Here is a 24,561-nt window from a genome sequence, read left to right on the forward strand (position 1 = left end):
AGCCTTCTGATGCAAGGTATCCCCCATTACCTCACTTTCCTAATCCGTAAAATAGTTAGAAAAATGTTCCTGTTGCAGGATTCCTTGAAGGATCAAGACATAACTGCAGGGAGAGTTTGGTAACGCATAATGTCTCTTTGGACATTTATTCCCATTATAAACCACACGGGAAAGTTTCCTCTTCCCGTTACTGGGCGCCCCGACCCAGCTGACCTGGCCCCTGTGCCATGCTGCACTCAGGAACTCCACTTCTCTGCCTCCAACAAAGAGAGGAAGTGCGAGGAGGTTGAGCTCAGCTAGTTCTTCTCCCAGACTTGCCCGAACGCAGGACTACAACTCCCAGCGTTACCTGCGCCCTCCCGGCGGCGGCAGGAGCTGCGCATGCGCGGAGCGCCGCCACGCCTGGTTTTTGGCTGTAGTCTGGAGCGGGTCTAACTTAGTGAAGCGGGCTCATCTCGGAGCTCGCGCCTCCGGTGGCGTCGCGGTCCTGGGTGAGCAACAACAGACCAGTGCCATGATCCGACAGGACCTCTCCACATCCTACCAGGAGGTGCGGGCCGGGCGGCGCGGTGGGCGGGCAGGGCGCCGCGACCCCCGTGCAGGTGGATGATTGGCACTCCGTGGCTTGCGGGCTTTGCAGCAGGTGAAGCTACTGCGTGGTCCGGGCACGCGAGGAACGCGGGGACCCTGGCGTCCGCCTGTGGGGAACCCGCGTGGCCGGCCGGTCCTCGGTGGCTCCCCGCCGCCCCCACGGGTCCCGAGACCCATGAAGCCCTTTGTCTGTCGCCCGAGCCTCCGGCTTTGCCTTGCGGAGAGCCATGCTCGTTCAGGGCTCCTTCAGCTCCTTCGGCGTGGGGCTGCCCCGGCCCTGCTCTGCCCTGGGTGTCTCTCTGCAGCGCCGCATCCCTGGCCGTCAGCCACCACTGTCTAGGTTTGTTCCAGGCCATGCAGCCGCCCCACACCGTTAGACCTCGTCCAACCGGAGCAACCCAAACTTCTCAGCAGGTTTCCACAGCTCAGCTTGTCTCGTTGGCCATCTCCACCCACGGAGGCTCTGGCCACACTGGAAACTAACGCCCTCCAAACGAGTGGGCAGAGTGCTGAGCTCAGCGCCGGTTAAGTTAGTGACCCCGAGTGAGTAGCAGGATGCTGTCAGCTCTTGCTTGTGGGGGAGTTTTGGGGTCCTAGCTTCAGAGGACCTCGGCTCAGCCACACATGGTTGGTATCTCCCTACTTAGCAGAGCTTATGAAAGATAGTTTATTGAAATGCAGGCTGCTGTCCCGCTCGCAGAGCAGGCCACAGGCGGAATCAGGTGCCCCTTGGAGTTGTGCCCAAAGCCCCCCTCCCACTGCCTTCTTTAGGTGATGGACCTGCGTCCTTCTTGCTTGCATTGTTTTGAGAATGTACCTGACTCTGAGTTAGCTGCCTGCTGAGGTTCTGTTCTGGAAAGGAACATTCTGAGAAGTTTAGCCCAGGACAGGAAAAGGCTTGTGATGGTTGGTTGCCGCATGTCGGGAAGGGCTTGCCACCGGACCTGGGTCAGGATGACTTAGGCCAGGCTTGGCTCTGAGAATTTCCAGTCTTGCTGGGACCACCGTCATTCTTGAGACTTTTTTTTTTAAACCTAAATCGTTTGGGATTAATTTGAAGGATCTCTGAAGGCTGGGAGTGTTCCCAGCTAAGTTGGTTCAGTACTTGCTTAGTGCTTATAATTCCAGCACTTAGGAGTTAGAGGCAATAGGGTCAGAAACTCAGGCTACAGTGAGTTTGCAGCCAGCCTGGGTTACGTGAACCCCTGTCTCAGAGCGTGAAAACAGGACTTTGTGGCTATGATGACACTATGAGCCTGGGCAGAACCCTTACAAACCAACCTCACCTGCCTTCATAAATAAAGGGATGGGAAGCTTAGCCTGATCTTTGCTTTCTCAGTGGCAAAATTTCCCCCATCTGACAGGTCAGGTGAGAGCTCTGATGAGTTGAGATTGTGTTGCCTGGTACTCTGCTGCTAATTAATGCCTGTTACCTGGACATCTGCCACCTGTTCTGCCGTTTGCACCCACATCTGTGGGCTTTAGTGTCCAACAGAGCTCTGACACTAGTTTCGCTGTTCTGGTTTCTTCTCAGCCGACTCTAAACCACATTTCCTCTTCCTCTGGGACGTAGTCAGACCATGGGCTTTGGAACAAGACCAAGGTGGCGTGACTCGTGTCTCATTAACTGACTCTGGCTGTGGGTTGGTGTTTCTCAGAGGGATATGTTGAAGTATAACTCCAGGACTTGTCTGAAACTTGAAATAGAGTCATTTCAGGTGACGAGGTTGTGCTGGGCCCGGAATCTAGCATGGTGAGTGTCCTTAAAGATGCACCCACTCAGGGGTACATACTATGGGGGTCCTCGTGAAGATGGAGGTAAAGGGTAGAGGTCAGATTCAGCTGCAAGCTGAGGATTCCGAGGCTAGCTGGCTGTCACTAGAAGCTAAGAGACAGGCTGGAAACACAAGTTTCCTTTACAACTCAGGGAGCCAGGTCTGCTGAAACCTTGACTGTAGTTTCCAGCCTCAGGCTATGAGAGAAGACAGTGGAATTGCTCTCACACATCCTGTGTCATGTGGTCTTTGTGCATGCGTGACAGTTATGTGGATGGTAGCTTCTGCTTTTTTAGCCTCTAAAACAAAAGGCTGATCCAGCTGACCTGCTTCCAGCTGACCTGCTCACTCCCTTCCTTCTCCTTTAGCTCAGCGAAGAGTTGGACCAGGTCGTTGAGAACTCAGAGCAGGCCGACGCGCGAGACAAGGAGCTGGTCCAAGTCCAAGGTCCAGGTGTCTTGCCAGGTAAGTGGGTTTAGGGTACAGGAAACTGGCTGTGTGCTGCTGCAGCTGGAAGCCCAGTCCAGGCACCGTGCCAGCTGGGGGTGGGGGTGGGGCGGGTTTGCCTCCTTTCCACCATGCTTGTACCCTGGTGTTGAGTCTCAAGGTCTGCCCCAGTTCCAAAGCTCTGCATATTTAATCAGCCTCCTGCTGGGTATGCCCATTCAAGGTCTGGATTCTTGATAGCGGGTTTGAAACAGTTCCCGATGCCAGGCCATCCCTTCTCCCTGAGGAGCTGCTGGCCTGCGTGGCTCTGTCAGGCCTCTCAGTGCTGCTGCCTGGTGGGTGAGCTCACCTAGGCCTGGTTCCCTGCTTCAAGCTCAGGCTTTCCGTCCTTAGCCCGCCGGGCTCCTTGAACTAGGCGTATGTATCCTGCACTCAGGAGGCAGAGGCAGGTGGATCTTTGTGAGTTCGAGGCCAGCCTGGTCTACAAACAGCCAGGGTTATTACACAGAGGAACTCTGTCTCAAAAAACCTAAAAGGAAAAGAAGAAAGAGGGCATCGGGTTCCCTGGAGCTGGAGTTTAGGTGGCTGTGAGCACCTGATGTGGATGCTGGGGACCGGAACTTGTGTCCTCTGTAAGAGCAGCAGGTGTTCTTTATCCATTGAGCCATCTTCAGTCAACCCCCTTTTAACATTTATATCATTAGGGTGTGTGTGTGTGTCGTGTGTGTGTGTGTGTGTGTGTGTGTGTGTGTGTGTGTGTGTGTGTGTTTATATGTATATGTGGGCATGAAGGCCATGAAAGTTCATGGAGACCAGACAACAGTGCTCCTTTGCCTTTCATGTGGGCTCCTGGAATTGAGCTCAGGTTGCCAGACTTCCTTCCTCTCCTAGTTAATGCCTAATTGTTCCTAAGCACCCTGCTGATTTTTTCTATAGTCTCTCTGCCTTCCAGTAATGTCCCTGTCCACTGCAGTGTTGCTGCTGCAAAAGAGGGTTTGCTTGTCCCTCTACCTATGTCTGACCTCCAGCTGTTGGCCTTAGCTTAGTCAGTGTGAGTGAGTGGACGGAGCCCCAGCCTGCTTCCAGCTCTTTGGGTGAGCTGGGGAGATGGGGTGTAAGAGGACGGAGCCCCAGCCTGCTTCCAGCTCTTTGGGTGAGCTGGGGAGATGGGGTGTAAGAGGACGGAGCCCCAGCCTGCTTCCAGCTCTTTGGGTGAGCTGGGCAGGTGTGTTCTGTTCTTTTGGTCTGTTTGTCTGTGGGGAAGAGGACATCCTGTGATTTAGCCCACTGCCCACTACCTCGAGGAGACCTAGGAAGCAGGCAAAGCAGTTATTCCCCACTGCTCTGCCATTTCAGGCTGTGCCATACCACCCCCAACTGCCATGTTTAATTCTCATAAGAACGCTGCACAGTGGTGTCTTCATTTTGTAGATGTGGACTGCAGACTCGGGCACTCTGATGCCAGCTCCCCTACTGACTGCTGTTGTTTTGTTTTGTTGTTAACATTTATTTATTTTGTGTGAGAGAGGGTGTGAGTAGGAGTTGTGGAGGTTAGGTGACAGTTTGTGGGAGTCACATCTCCTGACCTCCTCCTGCTCTGTGGGCTCCAGGAATTGAACTCAGGCTGTGGGACTTGCAAGTGCCTTTGTCCATGTAGCCATCCTACTGGTCTGGCTTATTTTTAAATCGACAATAATTGTCCACATTTGTGGGGTTCGCTGTGGTATTTCAGTACATGTGTGCATTCAGTACATGTGATGATTCCGTCCTGGGAATTGGTGCATCACCTCACTTACCACACTCAGATAAGACCATTAAAAATCTCTTCTCACTATTTTGAAAGATGTGACATACCACTGCCAACTGCTCTAGTATACTGTGTCTTAATGCCTGTGCTCCCGCCTCTCATACTCCCTCCCTGTGTCTGGCCCCCGCTGTTCTCCTTTGGTGAGGCCAGCCCTTTTAGAGTCCCTGTGACTGAGCTCACTGGGCCAGTGTCTGTTCTTACGTCCACCCACCTCACAGATGAAAAAATTCAAACTTTCTTTTTAGATAAGGTCTTACGTAGTCCAGGCTGGTCTTGAACTCACTGAGGATGACTTGGAACCTTTTTTTGGAGGGCGGGGGATGGCCTTGAGACAGGGTTTCTCTGTGTAGCCTTGGCTGTCCTGGACTTTCTTTGTAGACCAGGCTGGCCTCGAACTCACAGAGATCCACCTGCCTCTGCCTCCCGAGTGCTGGGATCTCAGGCCCGGCTGACTTGGAACTTTTAATCCAGCCTTGACTGAGATTTGGTTGAAGGGTAGCCTGAGTTGATGACACAGGTTTACTGCCGGTAAACCTCTGGCTTGCTGTCTTGCAATTGAGCTACTCCAAACCCTACTTTCCAACCATTTAGGATCAGCACTGGGGGCATCTTGCCTGTCATAGTCATTTTAAAATTTGTGAGCTTCTAGACATGGTTTGCCACCGCTGGGTCTTCTGGGCTACTGTAGACCCATGTCACTCCCATCCCATCCTTGTGGGCTCACTGTGTAGGTAAGGCAGGCCAGCAAGCCGCCTGGGAGATGCCGCCCTGGCCTTCCCAGCTCGGGGTTACAAGGAGGATGTGCCGGATGTGACTGTCTTATGTTTACAGCCCTAGGGGCTGAGCTGGGATCTCGTGTCCTGGAGCTTTAGGGGGCTCCAGCTCCTGGCTTTGTGAGTACGGAACGCTCTGAGCCTTTGGTGGACTGATCTTGGCTTTTCTGGAGGGGTCCAGCTCACCTGTAACTAACTCTGGGAGATCCAGCGCCCCCTCCTGGACTCTGCAGGCATCTTCCCTGTCACATAGGCCACACATCCACAAAAAATGAGTCTTAAATTTTGGAAGTTAATATTTTGTGACACAGTAATGGAGTATTCTGAATTTAGCCGTGAATTTACCCCTCCCAGAGGGTTACCCTGTGTGTGTCCCTGACATAATTACCCTTGTGTCTCTGGCTGAACCGGCTCCATCGCTGTTTCTTATCAGGCTGGGCCAATGAGGATGGCTCCTCCAGCTTTGCTTGTCGTGGAAGGATTTTAAAAATCTTCTTTATAAGCCAGGCGTGGTGGCGCACGCCTTTAATCCCAGCACTCGGGAGGCAGAGGCAGGTGGATCGCTGTGAGTTCAAGGCCAGCCTGGTCTACAAAGTGAGTCCAGGACAGCCAAGGCTAGACAGAGAAACCCTGTCTTGAAAAAACAAACAAACAAAAAAAACTTCTTTATGTCTGAGAAGCGGCCAGCAGTGAGCCTATCCAGCCTAGGAATGGTGACAACACATGTAAACTGGGTCTCTCCTCCTCAGACCTGTCTGGAAACACCTCAGCATTCGAAGTTTGCTTCCTAGGTGATTCTAAACGTAGTCGATTGACAACGCAGACCTTCACCGTGAGGTAGGGAGATGGCTCAGCAGCTGAGAACATTCTTCAGCTGCCGGACGGGATGTGCGCAGTGCCGAGCTGTCTGCGGAGTGTTTGAGCTCTGTTGAATTTTGGTCTGGCTGATCTGTCTGTGATGAAGTGTGCACTGAGGCTGATCCTTCTGGGTCCTCTTCTTCCTCAGGTGTGGTAGTAGTGTTTTGTGGACTTGATATGAGGGGTGGTGAACTTACAGTCACTGTATCTCCTGGGTGAACCAATCTTCCGGTCACTGTGTGGCAACCTTCTTTGTCTTACAATTCTTGTCTTGAAGTCTCTGTTGTTTGACGCAGATCCAGTCACCCCTTAGGCTTTGCCATCGTTCCGGGTTCTGTTTGGCTAGCATGTTGTTTTCCATTCTTTTGCTTTAATCCTGTATGTCTTTATGTGTCAAGTCAGTTTCTTTTGGGCAATATATTATATAATATAAATATATTTATATAACTTATATTATGTATATTATATATAATCTATTATATATTATTTTAAAATATATTTAAAAATTTAAAGGGTTATTTATTTTATGTGTATGAACGTATACCATGGGAGTGCCTGTGAGTTACAGACAGTTGTGAGGCACCGTGTGGGTGCTGGTCCTTAGGGCCTCAGCAAGAGCAACAAGTGCTCTTAACTGCAGAGCCAGCCGGCAGCAGTGTGTTCCTGTTTCCCCTCCCTCACCGCACCCACCTTACCTTCTGTCCATTTAGATCAGCGTTACAGCTACAGGCTAAGGACTTATTCCCAGTGTTCTGTGGGGGGATCTTCCTGCTGTTCCCAGCATCCTTTGCTCTCTTTCTGTGTTGGCTGTTGCAGTTTGGTGGCTTCTCACTGTACCATTAAAGTCGGTGCCTTTTAAGTTTCTTACAGTTGGATTTATCGTTCTTGTGGGGCTTTATGCTGGTGAGTCTTGATTGCTGGTTGGCTTTGGGAAGTACCAAGAAGGATGGTTAGCACACTCCTTCTGGGGGGCTTGGCGTCCTGATCTACAGAGGATTAAGGGGGGAGGAGCCACCTGGGTGTGAATGGCACCTGTCAGTAGCCCAGGTGGAGCGCAGAGGAAAGGCGGGGGCCGACAGCACCCTCCCTGTGCTCCTCATGCTTTGAGGTGAGCTGCACTGCTCTGTCAAGTTCTCCACACACACAGTAGACTGCAAACTCTGAGACTTGCGAGCCAAATAAATCCTCCTGGAGGCTGTTTGCTTAGGTCACTGTCACGGTGACACAAAGCTGGCACCAGAGGCCACCTTGAGCTTCTGTGAGGGCAGCCTGTGGACATGGCTGTTTCAGTTTTTTTTGTCATAGAAGGCGCCTTTCTTTCACCTCCCTTCTTGAAGGTTATACTGCATTGTTGGGTATAAAGTCTTGGCTGCAGGGTTTCTGCTGAGGGTCTGCTGCTGGTGTAAAGAGGGTGCCCCGTGTGACGTCCATGTCTGCGGTGCAGATTTTCAGCTTTGTCTTGTGCTTTTGGCAGTTTCACTGTGACATGCTCCTGCGCTGTAGGTCTCTCCTAGTCATGTGTGCACTGTGACATGCTGTGCTGTAGATCTCTCCTAGCCATGTGTGTACTGTGACATGCTGTGCTGTAGATCTCTCCTAGTCATGTGTGCACTGTGACATGCTGTGCTGTAGATCTCTCCTAGTCATGTGTGCACTGTGACATGCTATGGTGCAGATCTCTCCTAGTCATGTGTGCACTGTGACATGCTATGGTGCAGATCTCTCCTAGTCATGTGTGCACTGTGACATGCTGTGCTGTAGATCTCTCCTAGTCATGTGTGCACTGTGACAAGCTATGGTGCAGATCTCTCCTAGTCATGTGTGCACTGTGACATGCTGTGCTGTAGGTCTCTCCTAGTCATGTGTGCACTGTGACATGCTGTGCTGTAGATCTCTCCTAGTCATGTGTGCACTGTGACATGCTGTGCTGTAGATCTCTCCTAGTCATGTGTGCACTGTGACATGCTGTGCTGTAGATCTCTCCTAGTCATGTGTGCACTGTGACATGCTATGGTGCAGATCTCTCCTAGTCATGTGTGCACTGTGACATGCTGTGCTGTAGATCTCTCCTAGTCATGTGTGCACTGTGACATGCTATGGTGCAGATCTCTCCTAGTCATGTGTGTACTGTGACATGCTGTGCTGTAGATCTCTCCTAGTCATGTGTGCACTGTGACATGCTATGGTGCAGATCTCTCCTAGTCATGTGTGCACTGTGACATGCTATGGTGCAGATCTCTCCTAGTCATGTGTGCACTGTGACATGCTGTGCTGTAGATCTCTCCTAGTCATGTGTGCACTGTGACATGCTATGGTGCAGATCTCTCCTAGTCATGTGTGTACTGTGACATGCTGTGCTGTAGATCTCTCCTAGTCATGTGTGCACTGTGACATACTGTGCTGCAGATCTCTCCTAGTCATGTGTGCACTGTGACATGCTATGGTGCAGATCTCTCCTAGTCATGTGTGCACTGTGACATGCTATGGTGCAGATCTCTCCTAGTCATGTGTGCACTGTGACATGCTATGGTGCAGATCTCTCCTAGTCATGTGTGCACTGTGACATGCTGTGCTGTAGATCTCTCCTAGTCATGTGTGCACTGTGACATGCTATGGTGCAGATCTCTCCTAGTCATGTGTGTACTGTGACATGCTGTGCTGTAGATCTCTCCTAGTCATGTGTGCACTGTGACATACTGTGCTGCAGATCTCTCCTAGTCATGTGTGCACTGTGACATGCTATGGTGCAGATCTCTCCTAGTCATGTGTGTACTGTGACATGCTATGGTGCAGATCTCTCCTAGTCATGTGTGCACTGTGACATGCTGTGCTGTAGATCTCTCCTAGTCATGTGTGCACTGTGACATGCTGTGCTGTAGATCTCTCCTAGTCATGTGTGCACTGTGACATGCTGTGCTGTAGGTCTCTCCTAGTCATGTGTGCACTGTGACATGCTGTGCTGTAGATCTCTCCTAGTCAATGTGTGCACTGTGACATGCTATGGTGCAGATCTCTCCTAGTCATGTGTGCACTGTGACAAACTGTGCTGCAGATCTCTCCTAGTTGTGTCTGTTTGGGCTCCTAAAGCTTCCGTACATTAGTGTCCACATCTTTCCCAAGGTTAGGCACGTTTTCTCTCCCATTTCACTGAATAGGTTTCTGATCCCTTAATGTTTTTCACCTAGCCGTCAAAGTATTCCAGAAACGTTAAGGAAGATGAGCCAGCCTAACCCTTTCCCGCTGGGTCCTCTCATTGGCCTCATCTGTGTTCACACCCTGCATTATCTTTCTGTGGCACGGGGCTGTTTATTCACGTTTTAAATCCTTTAGCAGGCGTTCATCTCTGTGAGTTTCTTTGGCACATTCTTTTGGAAGTGCCATGTGACCTTGAGTTTTCATCATTTTTATTCCAGTGTTGTGTACAGTGGGCCAGATATTTCTACCATTTACCTGATGGCCTCTGTAGTAATTGGCCTTCTCTTGAAAATGCATCTCAGTCTGTTGGTTTGTTGTGGCTTTGGTTGCAGCTGGGCAGCGCAGCGGCCTCCCACAGCTTCCTTCGCTTATTCTGATGAATTTGGGGCATACAGAGGACTTGGCTGATCTGAGCCTCCGGCACCAGGGAGTTTTTAGCGAGGATACTCTCCTCATTTATTTTCTGAACTGAAAGATGTAAAACCTGAGAGCATGAGCTGACGTGGATCCTAACTGCCCGGAACCTTGGATGCGTACAGCTTCCCAGTCCTCACCTGGGAAGGATGTCTGTGGTGCAGGATTCTCAGAGATTATTCCAGCGAGCACGCAGTGAAACAGCCTGTTAGCTAGGAACAATCTATGCTGGAAGTGAAGAGAGGAGGGGACACTGTGGGGGGCACACAGCCTTTCCATGGCCGCCAAATGGTGGTAGCTCAGTGGCCCCTCCTATCTGAGTGTTGGCCTCTATGGATGCTTGTTTTTCCTTGACTATGTCATCTGTTCTTTTCCTTTTTTCCTTTAAACATTTCTTGTGTGTGCATATGTGTGCATACGTGTGGAGGTCAGAGGACAGCTTGTGTGTGCACATGTGTGCATACGTGTGGAGGTCAGAGGACAGCTTGTGTGTGCACATGTGTGCATACATGTGGAGGTCAGAGGACAGCTTGTGTGTGCACATGTGTGCATATGTGTGGAGGTCAGAGGACAGCTTGCAAAGTTGTTCTTTCTTTTCATCATGTGGGTTCTAAGCCATCTTCCCAGTCCTAAGTCACAGCTTTAAAAATTTTCTTTCCATGTCTAGTAGCTTAAAAAAAAAAAAAAAAAAAAAAAAATATATATATATATATATATATATATACACATATATATAATTCTGTATGAGCGTTTTGCCTGTATATATGTACATGAACTACACGTATACCTTGTGCCTGTGGCGTCGAAAGAGGGTGTTGGATTTCCTGGAACTGGAGTTACAGCTGATTGTGAGCCACCATGTTGGGAATTGAACCCAGGTCCTCTGTAAGGGCAGCCAGTGCTCTTGACTGCTGAGCCATCTCTCCAGTTCCTCATGTTTAGTCATTTTTGATTGGACACTGGTGTATTAGCATATTCTTCTAGGTGAGCAGAACCAACAGAGCGTGTGTGTGCATGCGCACGCTTGTCTGTGTTGTATTGTGATTATTAATATTTATTATTGACTCACATGATTATTAGATGTAGTGGTTATTATTTAACCCACTGTTATAGAGATAAATGGACACAGAATCCTGTTAGATTTTAGTTTTGTTTTGTTTATTTTTCAAGACAGGTTTCTCTGTGTAGCCTTGGCTGTCCTTGATTCACTTTGTAGACCAGGCTGGCCTCGAACTCATAGAGATCCACCTGCCTCTGCCACACGAGTGTTGGGATTAAAGGCGTGCGCCACCATGCCGGGCTCCTGTTAGATTTTTAATAAGCCTTAATACACCTGGGAATGGGCAGATATTAACCCACTAAGCAGCACCCTGTTATCTCCCAGCCGCGCATCCCATCCAGAGCTCCCATAAGTACTTGCACATGCTGCATTTGGGCTGTTTCTCTCCATCATGCCAGTCCTGAGAGCGAGCTCCTCGCGGCCATGCGCTTCTTGCTCATGCTAACCCCTGGTGACCTGCTCCTCCTCTCCTCCTTTCTTTGCATCTCTCTCTCCCATGATCCTTCGGCCCTCCCAGCCTTATGGCCGCCTCCTTCTCAGCTGCCCAGCTCAGGTGTAGGCAATTTTATTGGCCTATCAGTGATATTTTGGGAGGCAAGGTTACACAGCACACTTGGCGTATGTGAGCATTTGCTCATAGAGCAGTAAAGATCTCAGGAGATGAGCAATGAACAGTTGAATACATGGCAGTCCATGTCAACCACAACATGTCTGTGTGCGCTCATGTGTTTCTCTGTCTCTCTCTCTCTCTCTCTCTCTCTCTCTCTGTGTATAGGATCATTTGCTAAACTGGCTTACATGATAAAGTCCAGCACTGGCTGTCAGTGGCATGTGGAGAGGCAGAGAGCCTGGTAGCTGCTCAGTGCCCCCTGGTGACTGCTTAGTGCCCCCTGGTGACAGGCCTGGGAGCTTCCTGGAAAGCAGCTGGTGACAGAGCCTGGAGATTCTACCTGGGTGGGGTTAGGTGTTAGCAGAGGTTGGCAGTGCTCACACTGGAGCAGCCATGCTGCTTTCCCTCAGGGCACTTTCCTGTGTCAGCAGAGGCTGCTCACTTTGACAGCGGCTCCTCCCTCCTCAGCTAATCCCCTCTGGAGAGCCCAGTCTCTGAGGCTTGTGTCCCCTGGGCAGACATGAGCAGACTGCCATCACAGCCAACAGCACAGTGAGGGTTCTAGCCCTTGCAGTGGTCCTCTGAAGAACTTTTTATCTTAGCAGGTGAGCACAGCAAGGCCTGAGTCCTAACTGCCTTGTGCCGCAGCAGACGGAATCACCCATTTCTCTTCATAGTTCAGATGTTTCCCCCACGCCTTGGAATCTCGACTGAGCATGTCAGTTATTTGCAGAATTAGAGATCTCACCTATTTTCAGGATTTCCCCTCTACTTTCACCCTTCACCCTGAACTGTGTCATTTATGGAGTTGGGATGAACCTTCAGGTTGGAGAGATGGCTCAGCAGTTAAGAGCACTGACAGCTCTTCCAGTCCTGAGTTCAATTCCCAGCTCACAACCATCTGTAATGGGATCTGATTTTCTCTTCTGGTATGTACGAAGGCAAATCAATAATGATGATGATGATAATAATAATGTGTGAAGACAGATCAATAATAATAATAACAACAACGACATCAATAAAGTTAGACACTCGCATCTCACAGGCCTTCTCTCCAGAGGCAGATTCCCTCCCACTGTCTGCCTGTGTTTGCCAATTCTTAAATGCCTTCACTAAATTTCAAATACATTGTTCTGATCCCATGGTTGTCACCTGAGGCAGGTGGTTGACCACACTGCTTGGTGCCTGTTGACAGCCACAGCCACAGTAGCATCCGGGCTTTTTCTCAGGGAACTGTGGTTTGAGCTGGGGAGCAGGAGCATCATGGGCAGGCAAACCAGGTTGGGTAACAACCGCCATCTTGGGTGGTTCTTACAGGAACCTCCCAGTCTGGTGCCTGGTGTCTGCGGTCAAGGTTGCCGCAGTTCCAGTTTCTAGTGAGTGCTCTCCTCAGCTTTGAGAAAGCTGCCTTCCTGCTGCCCTCGTGGCCTGGGCTCTGCACATGTGTTCTGGCTCTGCCTCAGCTAAATCCCCTTCCTAAGTATCCAATTTACACTAACCCATCTTCACCCCCCCCCAATTCCAAATTCACTCACACTGGGGGGTCAACGCATATGGTACTTTTCTCATTCCTGTGACAAAATACCCAATAGGGAGCAACTTAAGGAAGGCTTGAGAGGGCGTGGTCCATCATACCAGATGCTGCAGCGGGAGTGCCATTGCTGGTCATGTGGCATCCGAGGGAGGGAGGAGGGCACTCAGCATGGACACCCCCGTCATATTAGCCACCAAGGGAAGGAAGGATTCCCCGGGAAGGCGGGATGGAGTTGCGTATGAACAATTCTTCAAAACAGGTCCGTGAGTGGCAGATGTGAGTGAGTGGCTCCAGGATTGAAAGATGAGAACGTTGTAAAGGGGGGGGGGGCTGGGGGGACAGGGGAACATGTGGGCCTGACTGGTGGAGACTGGCTGTCCCTGCAGACAGCAAATGTGGTGATGTTGGTGTGTTGGCTGGGGCGGGGGGAGGGGGGCAGGGCAGAGAGATGGAGTTGATGATGTTTCTTGGTACCCTTTGTGATGAGGGTTGGAAGGTGAGGGCCCGGAGGCAGCCCGTCGCTAGCTGCTCTGGTGACCCTGACGTCCCGTTGGTAGGTGTGGACAGCGAGTCTGCCTCCAGCAGCATCCGCTTCAGCAAGGCCTGCCTGAAGAACGTCTTCTCAGTTCTGCTCATTCTCATCTACCTGCTGCTCATGGCGGTGGCCGTCTTCCTGGTCTACCAGACCATCACAGACTTCCGGGAGAAGCTCAAGCACCCTGTCATGTCTGTGTCTTACAAGGAGGTGGATCGCTACGATGCTCCAGGTATGGCACCCGCCCAGCTCTGGCCTTCCGGGGTCGGCGAGCACTGCTTCCCTGAGCCCCCATTGTGTTCCCAGCACAGGCAGAATGGAGCAGGACAGGGGTTAGTTGTAGACAGGCATGCAACTGAGAGCCAGTGCTGGGCCCTGGAGCCCCCGGGGTGGACAGGGAGGGTAGCACTGGAGCCAGGCTTTGTTAGGCATGAGACGGACAGACATTGTTTGTGGGAGGAGGGAGGAGCAGAGGCCAGGGTATGTGTAGGGAGGCACTGGGCCTCTTTGGAGAGAGGAGAGCACTCTGGCTGGAGCTGAAGGCCGGGGATGAAGCACGGTATATTAGTTGCTTTTCTATTGCTGTGACCAAGGTAGCTTACAGAAGGAAGCATTTAATTGGCTTACAGTTTCAGAGGGGGTAGAGTCCATGATGGTAGAGCAAAGGCCTGGTAGCAGGCACAGCTGAAGGGAAAGCAGGCAGCAGAAGGCACACTGGGAATGGCAGCAGCCTTTTGAAACCTCAAGCCTCCCCCAGTGACACTTCTCCTCCAACAAGGCCACACCTCTTAACCCTTCCCAAACAGCTCCACCAACTGGGGGCGGAGTATATGACTTATGAGCCTGTGTGGCTGTTGTCCTTCAGAGTGCCACAGGCAGTGAGAGTCAAGGCTGAAGTAGGCCTTAGGAAGGTGATGGGCCATTCAGGTAGGGCCTAGCCTCCAGGGGCTCCAGGCTGCTCTGGGTACCTTTCTCCCTCCGCTGGGATGACTGATACCTGAGTATCGCTGCCTGCCAGAGTGGGAGAGTGCCTGGCACCATACGCTGGCATTGGAGCAGGAATGTGGGCTCAAGCCTTGCCCACCATGAGTGTGCCACCTGCTATGACCCTGAGTGACACCCAGGACATCCTGGTCACAGGCTAGAGCCAGAGTCGGGAGTTCTCCTGCCAGGGGCTCCCACACAGTCACCCTACAGCCTGGCCTGGTTATTCTCTTGTTGCCCTGGCTTAGTCGTGTCTGCTTCAGCCTCTCTGTGGGACTTTGCTGCGGTGTTCCCCCACATCCCTCAGCCCTGCCTCAGTGCCGTATGTTGTTGTGTCTCCTGGGAGCCGGAGCCGGAGAGAGCAGGGCGCTCTGTGTGGTGTGTGTTCATGGACCACCTGGCAGAGCCTAAGAATGAGCCCTGGGAGCCCAGAGCCTTGGCAGCACCAGGCAGGCAGGGCCTGTGAGGCACCACTGTGTCGTGAGGGAGGTGACAGAGGTGGGGACTCCCTCTACTGTAGTCGGACCATGCCTGTGCCCCACCCCCTTTCCTACGACCTTCTTGGTCCTTTCCCAAGGAGGTAAGTATGAGATCATGTTGAGTGCTCTGACACTTGCCAACTTCTGTTTGTTTCCAGGGATTGCCCTGTACCCTGGTCAGGCTCAGCTGCTCAGCTGTAAGCACCACTATGAGGTCATTCCACCTCTTACCAGCCCTGGCCAGCCAGGAGACAGGAACTGCACCGCGCAGAGGATCAATTACACCCACCCCTTCTCCAATCACACCATGGTAATGCCTGTTTCCCTGGGTCCTATGCTCTGTTGGCCACTTCACCCTAAGGATCCTAGCCTCCCTTTGCCCGTATTCTCATGGGTCCTTGGTCTGTGGTGGATGAGAGGCATGTGCATGTGCTGCTGGGGCTGATGGCCCTTAGATCTTCTTGCCCTGAGATGGGAGGTTCGCCGCGCTAACTTTATCAGTGTCACTGAAAATACCAATTTCCAGGAAGTGTCCAGGAATCCATTCTTTTTGAGAAATTTGCCACTGTGAAGATGGTGCTCTAGTCTGGTGTGAATACCACACAGCTCAGCTGCTGAGCCCCGCACAGGGCACCTGAGGGTCCTTATGTCAGGACTGACGGGGCCACATGAGAACATCCCATCAACACAGAAGCTTCCTGGGCGCAGGATGGTGCCCACCGTGGCGATTTCAGTGAGAATGGCTCTCATTTTGAATCCTTGAATGCTTGGTCCCCAGTTAATGGAACCATTTGGGAAGGGGCAGAAGGGTGTGGCCTTGTTGGAGGAAGTGGGGGTAGGCTTTGAAGCTTCAAAAGCCCATGCCAGGCCCAGTGGCGTGCTCTCTTCTCCCCTACGCCTATGGATCAGGATGTAAGCTCTTAGCTCTTTGTCCAGCATGGTGCCTGCCTTGGGCACCGCCATGCTCCCTGCCGTGATAACGGACTAACCTTCTGAGGCTGTAGGCCAGCCCCAGTGAAATGCTTTATTTTATTGCCTTGGTCATGGTGTCTCTTCACAGCAACAGAACAGTGACTGAGACACTGGTGGTGGTAGAGAGGGCCAACGTTGCAGCTGTGCCTCTGGGCAAGGTGACAGTGAGGGTGGCTCAGAGGGTCTTGGGGGAGAGTGTGAGATGTGGCTAGGGACTGAAGCACAGGACAGTGGGTGTGTCCTGCTGTGGGGACGGTCCTGCCCCTTTGGGTGAGAGGAGCCTCTGTAGTCAAAGATGAAAGAATTGCACCGAGACCAGTCAACCCTTTCCTGGGCCACGTGTAAGGCCTGATGAAGTGATTTCTACTCCTTGCAAAGCAAGGTAGGACAGGCCATGAAGACAGCCTCACACGGAGAGGCTGTACAGTTAGAGCAGAGGGCTGGAGGAGCCAGTGGGAGGTGCAGGTTACTGATTGGAACTGGATGGTGGGGCTGGCCAGTCAGAGAAGGCTTATAACCCAGGCAGGACTGCCGGGTGGTGCCAGGTTCTGGCCCTCAGCTCAGCGTGACTGAGTTTGGAATAGGGCTGACTGCTGTGACTCGAGGGCTTTGTCCTTCCTGGTTGCAGAGATGCTGGGCAAGGTGTTTCTCTGGATGCCAGGCCTCACAGCAGCCTCTGGGCAGGCTGAGGGAAGGCCCTCTGCTCAGGTGTGGAGACAGGGCTGTGCTCGGGTCATCACTGCTGCAGGGATCTATCTCCTCAGGTGAACACCTGGTCTGCCGGTGTTCCTGCCTGCGGTGGGAGAGCGCTCCCATGGGTGGCCTTCGTGCAAGGGGGAGAGCTAGGCAAGCACATGTAAGCACTGGGGAGATGCCCACCCCCAGGCCGCTACTTGGCATCAGAATCCTTTATTCCCGAGAACGGACAGTTGGCGGTCACTGGGCTTCTCCGTGAAGCCAGCAGAGGACCTGGAGGGAAGCATTGGAGTCCTGTCAGGAGGCCACAGCCAGGGAAGCGGCAGCCGGACTCCCGGACTTCCGGCCGGCTTTCCTTGTCCCTCTGAGAGGCACAGTGGCAGTGGGGTGCAGCTGTGCCCATCCTGTGAGCCCGTCCCCCTCCCCCTGTTGACTGGCATGTTTCCCAGGAGGCAGCTGCTGTAGTGGCTCATAGTTTAAACATAAAGCCTGTGAAATGAGGGATGCTGGCACGGGGAGGAAGTTAGGTGCATTCACTCCCCCCGGTTCTGAGGGGATGGCTAATGCGCTTCAGCTCCTTCCAGCCACAGGCTGCGAACCTCAAAGAAATTTCCTCGTCTTCCCTGGTCAACTGCTCCCTGAGCAAAAACTAACGAGTAATGACGTAATGAGACAGGTGAGGGAGTGTGCACCCAGTATGCCGGGCACTTGGGAGGCTGAGGCACGAGGTTCTTGCTCAAACCGGGGAGTTGAGCTTGGGCAGCGCAGTGAGATCCACCTCAGAAAATGAAACAAGGGAAGACGGACGCACCAGAGTGTCCACAGCTGCTTGGCAACGCCTGGTGACAGCCAGCCAGGGCCTGCAGCTCTGCTGTAGTGAGCAGGATGTCCTTCCTGCCGCTCTGGGGAACTCCGGTTGCCTTGGCCTCACCCACAGATGGATCTGAATTGCTGGAAGCCATGGTGGCTACATCAAAATTGGATGTTGGAAACTGCCCTTGAGATCTGCACCTGTTTTTTTTGGGTTTTGTTTTTGTTTTCAGCCTGCTTCCAGCTTAAGTCTTCTTTGGACTGGGCCTGGGGTGGCAGGCTGGGAGGTGGCCTGTTCCCACCCAGCCCTTCTCACCACCCTTTGCAGTGAGATTTTTTTTTTTTGCAGTGAGATGTTAATGTGTAGACTCTGGCTGGCTGAGCCCATTGAGTGCTGTGACAGTGACCCCTGTTGAGGGTCCTGTCCAGGCACACTGTAAGTCTTCAGGCTTTTGTAGAGTTCCTGGTTTCTTGTGCTTTGGATTTCTGGTGGTTTGCCTGTAGCCAGTGCTTTGCTTTTGTACAGCCAGGGCTGCTGCCTTTCCAGTCTGCAGGGTCAGTGTCTGTTTTCCCACTGTTCAGGTCATCCCGTCCCCTCAGGGGAAGCTCAGGCCGCCTCTGGGGCTCCGCTAGCTCCCGGCTGACGAAGTGTGTTAAGCTGAGCTCGGGCTCAGCTCCTGTGTGCACACTCCCTTCCTGACAGAGCCGCCCTTGGAGGCCAAGGCAGCTTCTTTCTGGGAGTGGCTTGACTGGCAGGCAGGCTCACGTGGGGACTGCTGCTTCGTGGGATTGCCCAGCAGTGTCCCCTGTGCTGTTGTCCTGTCCACATGATCATGGTCACCTTTTGAGCACATGTCCTGGAAAGGTGAAGGTGAGGGAAGGTAGAGGTGAGGGAACGTGAGGGTGAGGGAAGGTGAGGGTGAGGGTGAGGGAAGGTGAGGGAAGGTGAAGGTGACTTTCTCACTATACCCCATCAGTTCGGTTCTGTCTCACTGAAACACCCTGAGGAGTTTAGTTGGACATTACAAGCTCGCTTTAAAGTAGGTTTAGAAGTGAGGAGACATAGCGAAACAACTAGGACTCTGGAGGAATAATGTGGGAGCTTCTGGCCCAGGCCAGAGTCACCTGACACAGCAGGCGATGCCACCGGCAGCAGTCCTGGCTCAGGGACAGACCAGTGTGTTTGTGGGCTGCATTCAGGCCAGGAGCAGTGTAGGGACGTAGGAAGGCAGGAAGGAGCAGGGCTGGGAGCTGGGTGCCTACGATGCCACATAAAAACTAAAGCCAGGCATATGCAGTATGTACTTGTAAGATTTAAACTCACGATGGGGACATTCTGGGGAACGTTGAATTATTGGCATACCTTAGCAAGCCAGCCAGAAGGTGTACAGAAGATGGACAGGCTTCCGTCACTGTATTTGACTGGGACACACCAACACATAGCAGGCAAAAGCCAGCACTCTTACCTAAAAGGGACATGTGTCATACTCAGCTGGGCTCTGGCTCTGCTGAGAGGTCTCCATGGCCAGCTTGCAGCGCTAGGCAGGAGGGTTGGTTTGGCAGCAGTCCCCGGAGGCTGCCGGGTGACTGCTGTGTGTTTGCCAGGCAGTGCTTGTGGCTGATGCCTCTGTGGGCCTGTCTGAGGGTCAGGAGCACGCAGCCTCCAGCACTGAGGGTCTGGCTCTTGTCTCCCCGCAGCAGTCCGCCCTCATCGTCCAGGGGCCCCAGGAAGTGAAGAAGCGGGAGCTGGTATTCCTCCAGTTCCGCCTGAACCAGAGCGACGAGGACTTCAGTGCCATCGACTATCTCCTCTTCTCCTCCTTCCGGGAGTTCATGCAAAGGTGGCTGCTCAGAGTTCACGGGGCCGCACCGTGCCCTGCCTAGCACATGGCCACGTGGAAATGGAGGGGTGAGGGCAGGGAAGGGGAGTAGAGCTGGCCTAGCACAGGAAGTGCCCTCAGATCCCAGTGCCCATTACACTGACTGCAGCTAAGCAGGCGTGCCTCTGCACCCGGGCTGCTGAGGAGCAGAGGTGCTGCCTTCCACATGGCCCGTGAGCCTTCTTGCCTGCAGAACACTGCCAGCTGACACCTCCTATTGGCTCCCAACACCGGGCTGCATTGCAGTGCCATCTCCAAGGCCTAAAACACTTGGTGGAATAGGAGCCTTCCTGCCTGCCCCTGCCTAGTCTTGCTGAGCAGAAGGCTCCATTTTTGTGGTGTAGGAAGATACATCACAGTGGCAGTGTGGTGACAGTCCAGCTGAAGAGAAAGTGACACACCACTGCCTCTGCTTTCCCTCCACCTGGGACCTCCTCGCCAGCACTTTCCCTGCTGATAGGGTCTGTCATTTCCCTCCTGGAAGCCGTCAGAGGCTTGTCACCCCGGGCCACTTTAGTCAGGTCCCTAGCACGGCACTGCTGCATTGGTGTGTTTATTCTTTAACAGGTTCACACACGTATATAATGCATTTTGGTCATTGTCACTCTCACCCTCCCCTGATCCCCATCCCACCCCACCGAAACCCGTATTCTTTCCAACGAGTCTCCTACCTACTTTCGTGTCTTTTTCTGTGTGGAAGACGGTTTAATTAGAGTTGCCTGCATGAGCAGGGGTGGGACTGCAGTGGTTACACCACTGAAGGAAATGACAGCCTCTCTGCCATCAGCCAATGATGGCTAATGGTCCCCAGGATGAAGTGTTGATAGGCAGCACTGCAGTGATGTCAGAGAGGTCTTGTTGCATATGACGTCATCTTCTGGGTCTTGCGTTCCTCCTGTCCCCTCTTCTGCAATGCTCGATGTCCCCTGACCCTTCAGGTAGGCTGTGTCACAGCTGTCCCTTTTAGGGCCAAGCACTGGTTTTGAGTAGGATGTTACTGTAGCCCAGGCTCTGCCACCTCAGCCTCCCAGGTGCTGGGCTGACTGGTGTGCACCTCTGCGGGGCTCTGGCCTGCGGTTTGCAGTCGTTCGTTCCTGCTTTTCTCTGGCTGCATGTACAGCTCCCATGGGATGCTCTTCCCAAGTGAGGCCGAGCTCACCGAGGAGTACGGCAAGCCACGCTTCAGGGATCATGTGGGTGACTAAGCTGCAGGAAGGGACACTGTGGGAAAGCGGATGGTGTGCCCATCGTGGAGGTGGGGGCTGGGGGCAGGAATCATGCCACTGCCCTCCTACCGGTGGAACTGTCTGGAAGCTAAATGGAGGTGTGGACGGGTTGGCCTTTGCTCTTGGTGCTGGCTAACAAACATGGTGGGCAGGCAGATCTGAGGGAACAGGGAGTCCACAGCACCCTGACTGTACCAGAAAAGGTTAGCAGCTTGAGACGGGACTAGAGTTTGCTTTGGCCACATTAGGCTCCAGCTGTCAGGCCTGGATTAACCTGGACCTCCCTTCCTCCTCTCTCTCCTCCAAGCCCGGACAAGGCGGGCTTCATGCAGGCCTGTGAGAGTGCCTACTCCAGCTGGAAGTTCTCCGGAGGCTTCCGCACCTGGGTCAAGATGTCACTGGTGAAGACCAAAGAGGAGGACGGGCGAGAAGCTGTTGAGTTCCGCCAAGAGGTAATGGCGCTGCTTCCTTGACACAGGTGATCTCTACACTTGAGTCTGGGGTGGATGGAGACCTCGAGGGAGAGGGGCTTTCAGGTGGGACCCAAGGACCAGGAGGCTCTCAGTAGCCCCTGTGAAGGCTTCCTGCGCCTGAGGCCTTCCAGCAGTACACTGTTCTTCACAGAGCCATCCCTGTGCCTCATAGAAGCACAGCGTTTCCTAATGCTGCCATGGATTGTTGCAGATGAGAGGACACCGGGCACAGCAGGGGTGTGATGACCTGTTAGGATGCAGGAGAGCATGAGCTCATCAGAAAGCTTTTGGTTCCCTGGCCGGAGCCAGATGCTGGGTGTTGAGGCAGGAGGATTGCTGGGCATCTATTCCTGTGATCTCGGAAGACTGAAAAGGCAGGGCTGCGGGGATGGAAAGGGGTGTGGCGTGCTTCCCTGGGAGTGCTGCCGTGTCACAGCAGGCTTCCGGAGCGTCCACTGCTCTCCCTATGCACGTAGGGCCCTGTACCTGGGTCTAGCCACGGGGACAGGATTTTTCCTGCCTTAGGTGGTAACCACCCCTGAAAACAAGACTACGACAACTGCCTGGCCCCACAAAGGCTTGAGGTGTCCTTGGTCACCTCACTCATTGGCAGCCCTGCAATGAATCTCAGAATCACCTTCCTGTAGCCAATGCGAGCGTCAGGTGGCCCCGTGCCGCTGCAGCCTGTCTTCCGTCCATTGTGTGCCGCAGCTTCTGTGACAGTTGACTGGCTGATCCTATCATGACCGCTTACTGAATGTTTATAGAGTTGCTGGTATGGAGTGGAGGCTACGTTTTGTCCCTGAGTTCTAGCTTGGCCTTTCATTGTGTTGGATGCCTTCTGTAGTGGACTGAGTGTGGCTCACGTATGAGTCCAGACACCCGATGGCAGAGTTCAGTGACAGTTGAAGCTACTCAGGCATCGTGGTCCTTTTTATCCCTAAGAACTGAGGCAGCCGCAGTGAAGTCCTGGCTCTTGTACAAGTTGAAAGGTCTTGTACATGAGGCTGGACTTTCCCTCCAGAAGATGCTTCTAGGAGAGCCGAGGCTGAGTCTCTGCCTGCTCTTGTTTCCCGGGCCCAGGCAAAGGAGGGCCCAGAGTGGTAACTCTTCTGTTCTGCACCCAGACCAGCGTGGTTAATTACATTGACCAGAGGCCTGCCGCTGACAGGAGCACTCAGTTGTTCTTTGTGGTCTTCGAGTGGAAAGATCCCTTCATCCAGAAGGTCCAGGATGTAAGTACTGCTAAGAGTGGCCTTCCTCATATTAGCCCAGGGCGCCTCAAGGTGACCACGACAGTGGGGAAGAGATTCTAAATCTCAGACACGGGCACTTCAGATCCCAGGATCGAGTCTACGGTGTGGCCATATTTTGCTGCCACCCATGACCCTGAAGATTGGCCCAGGCTTTGTGTGAGAGGTGGGTGAAGGCTTGAAGCTTACTAACACGACTAGGGTGAAAGGGAATGATTTGTAGCTGTGTGTGCTCTGGTTTTCTTTAACGTGAGCCATCTGTCATGAGAGGCTGCTTATGGGCCAAGTAGGCAGGCAGAGGTGATGTGAATTATAACGTGGCAAGGGAGTGCCTTTGACGGGCCCATGCCAGGTGTGCCCCCGAGTAATGCACCATGCTACAGACCTGGTGTGAAGGAGGGTTATTGAGGAGCAGAGGGGAGTGTGATCCCGGGGAAGGGGTAGAGGCGGCAAGTGGACATGTAGACAGACAGACAGACCGACAGGAGCAGGAGCATGAGGGCAGGGCACTCTGAACAGAGACAGCTGCGGTCGGGGTTGGGCCTTTTATCCAGCACTCACACACCTATCGCACCCGGCAGCAGGTTATGACATAAGCAGTTGCCAGGTTCCTGCAGGCATGGCAGCAGGATTGCGCATAGGCTAACAGGAGGTGTGGCCATTGTGCCTATGTGAATGTGGACTCACCCTGTCTCAGACCCCACCCCACCGAACCAGGCTGACAAGTGGGTTGTTGTTGTTTCTCTTTAAACCACATGGGGGGGAGGTTTCCAAATGTGGGAGCTCTGCCTAAGGGAGTAGACTCCATGGGAGAGAGCGTGTCTAGCACACACAAGGCCTGCAGTCCATCTGTGAGCACCGCAGAGAGATAAGAGTGTTGAAACAAGGATTGCGCTCGTGCCTTAGAGCATTAGCAGACAGTAAAGAGGCGTCAGAGCTCTGTGGGATCAACAACTCTGTTAAAGGAAAAGTGTTTTGGCTGAGTGGATGACAAAGGGAGGGTTAGGACAACGTCCCAGCAGGGGAAGAAGGAGACAGCTCAAAGCCTAGGTAGTGATGACAAAGAGACACCTGGCTCTTTCACCTGCCCGAGTGCGTGCCTGTGGGCCCGTGTGTGTCTGTGTGTATGCAGGTGAATGTGTGCACGTGTGTGTATGGCTTGGGCAGCTGGGAACATTTAAGTCTGAGCAGAAGCCTTGTCTTTCTGTTGGCTCCACAACCTGAGACAGTGTGTCAAGGTTGATGCCAACCAACAACCTCGTTTTTTGTCTGTCCCCAGATAATCACGGCCAACCCTTGGAACACCATAGCCCTTCTCTGTGGGGCTTTCCTGGCGTTATTTAAAGCAGCAGAGTTTGCCAAACTTAGTGTGAAATGGATGATCAAAATCAGGAAGCGATACCTCAAAAGAAGAGGCCAGGCGACAAACCATATAAGCTGAGGTCCCCGAGCCCAGTGCTCTGGACTGCCAGAGCCTCACCCTCACGTTGACGAGCCACCAGCAATCCTGAACTCACTTGAAAGGCTGTTGCAGCCTGCCACACTGGGTGGGCAAAGCTGGCCCAGGAAGAGGCTGTTCTGAGCCCAGAGGGAAGCACCCAGGAGATAACCCGACACTTATTTAAGTACTTAAATTATTAACGGATTATTTAGAGAACTGCATAGTGTTTTGGAGAGGCTCGCAGAAGGCGGCTTCTTCCTGTTTGTTCATTAAATAGTGACGTTCCAGGTTAAGGCTCCTCCTTCACCTTAGTGGTTGGTTAGTTGGTTTGTTTTTCAAGTGGATTGATACGCGCTGTATACAAAGTTCTTTTATGCCATCTACTGTTACTTAACAAGAACATGTCAGAGCCTAGATCAGGCTTTTCTTAAATGTAGCCTTGGTGGAACCTCTGTGTAGACTAGCCTGCCTCTGCCTTCCCACTGCTGGGAATAAAAGCCTCCACAGCCACCCCAAGCCTTACCTGAGACTTTAGAGGCTCTGGAAACCAGTGACTACATTCCTGATGCACTAGAAGCTCTAGCACAGGTGTATACAGTAGGCACCTACTTAGTATTTGATTTCATTAACAGGTAAATAAAGTTGAGCTAATACAAAAGGAACACAAAAGGAATGAGTGTGCATACCCAGTAACCCGACAGGCACCAATACTGGACTCACTGGTGCTAGGACCACCAAACCCAAAAGG

General features: G+C 52.7%; 1 protein-coding gene across 2 annotated transcripts; it reads left to right on the forward strand.

Moving 5' to 3' along the window:
• The first annotated feature begins 391 nt into the window (after nucleotides 1-391).
• Nucleotides 392-24,267, forward strand: Pacc1 (proton activated chloride channel 1). 2 transcript variants are annotated; one of them, XM_051148143.1, is made up of 8 exons: nucleotides 392-550; nucleotides 2,735-2,831; nucleotides 13,622-13,831; nucleotides 15,221-15,372; nucleotides 19,239-19,381; nucleotides 20,954-21,098; nucleotides 22,247-22,354; nucleotides 23,652-24,267. In XM_051148143.1, the coding sequence occupies exons 1-8, from the start codon at nucleotides 515-517 to the stop codon at nucleotides 23,811-23,813; spliced, it is 1,053 nt and encodes a 350-aa protein (XP_051004100.1). In that variant the 5' UTR covers nucleotides 392-514; the 3' UTR covers nucleotides 23,814-24,267. The 2 variants fall into 2 exon arrangements, with proteins under 2 accessions (XP_051004100.1, XP_051004101.1); XM_051148144.1 differs by lacking the exons at nucleotides 20,954-21,098; nucleotides 23,652-24,267 and having other exon boundaries at nucleotides 22,247-22,358.
• Nucleotides 24,268-24,561: the final 294 nt, after the last annotated feature.

This window comes from Acomys russatus, chromosome 6 (assembly GCF_903995435.1).
Source record: "Acomys russatus chromosome 6, mAcoRus1.1, whole genome shotgun sequence".
NCBI classification, from domain to species: Eukaryota; Metazoa; Chordata; class Mammalia; order Rodentia; family Muridae; genus Acomys; species Acomys russatus.

Bases quoted from the DNA above. Each gene is read 5' to 3' on its own strand.
- Pacc1 (XM_051148143.1), top strand. From the start codon at position 515: ATGATCCGACAGGACCTCTCCACATCCTACCAGGAG. The intron at 19,382-20,953 runs GTGGCTGCTCAG...CTCTCCTCCAAG, and splicing joins TTCCGGGAGTTCATGCAAAG to CCCGGACAAGGCGGGCTTCA. The intron at 22,355-23,651 runs GTAAGTACTGCT...GTCTGTCCCCAG, and splicing joins TCATCCAGAAGGTCCAGGAT to ATAATCACGGCCAACCCTTG.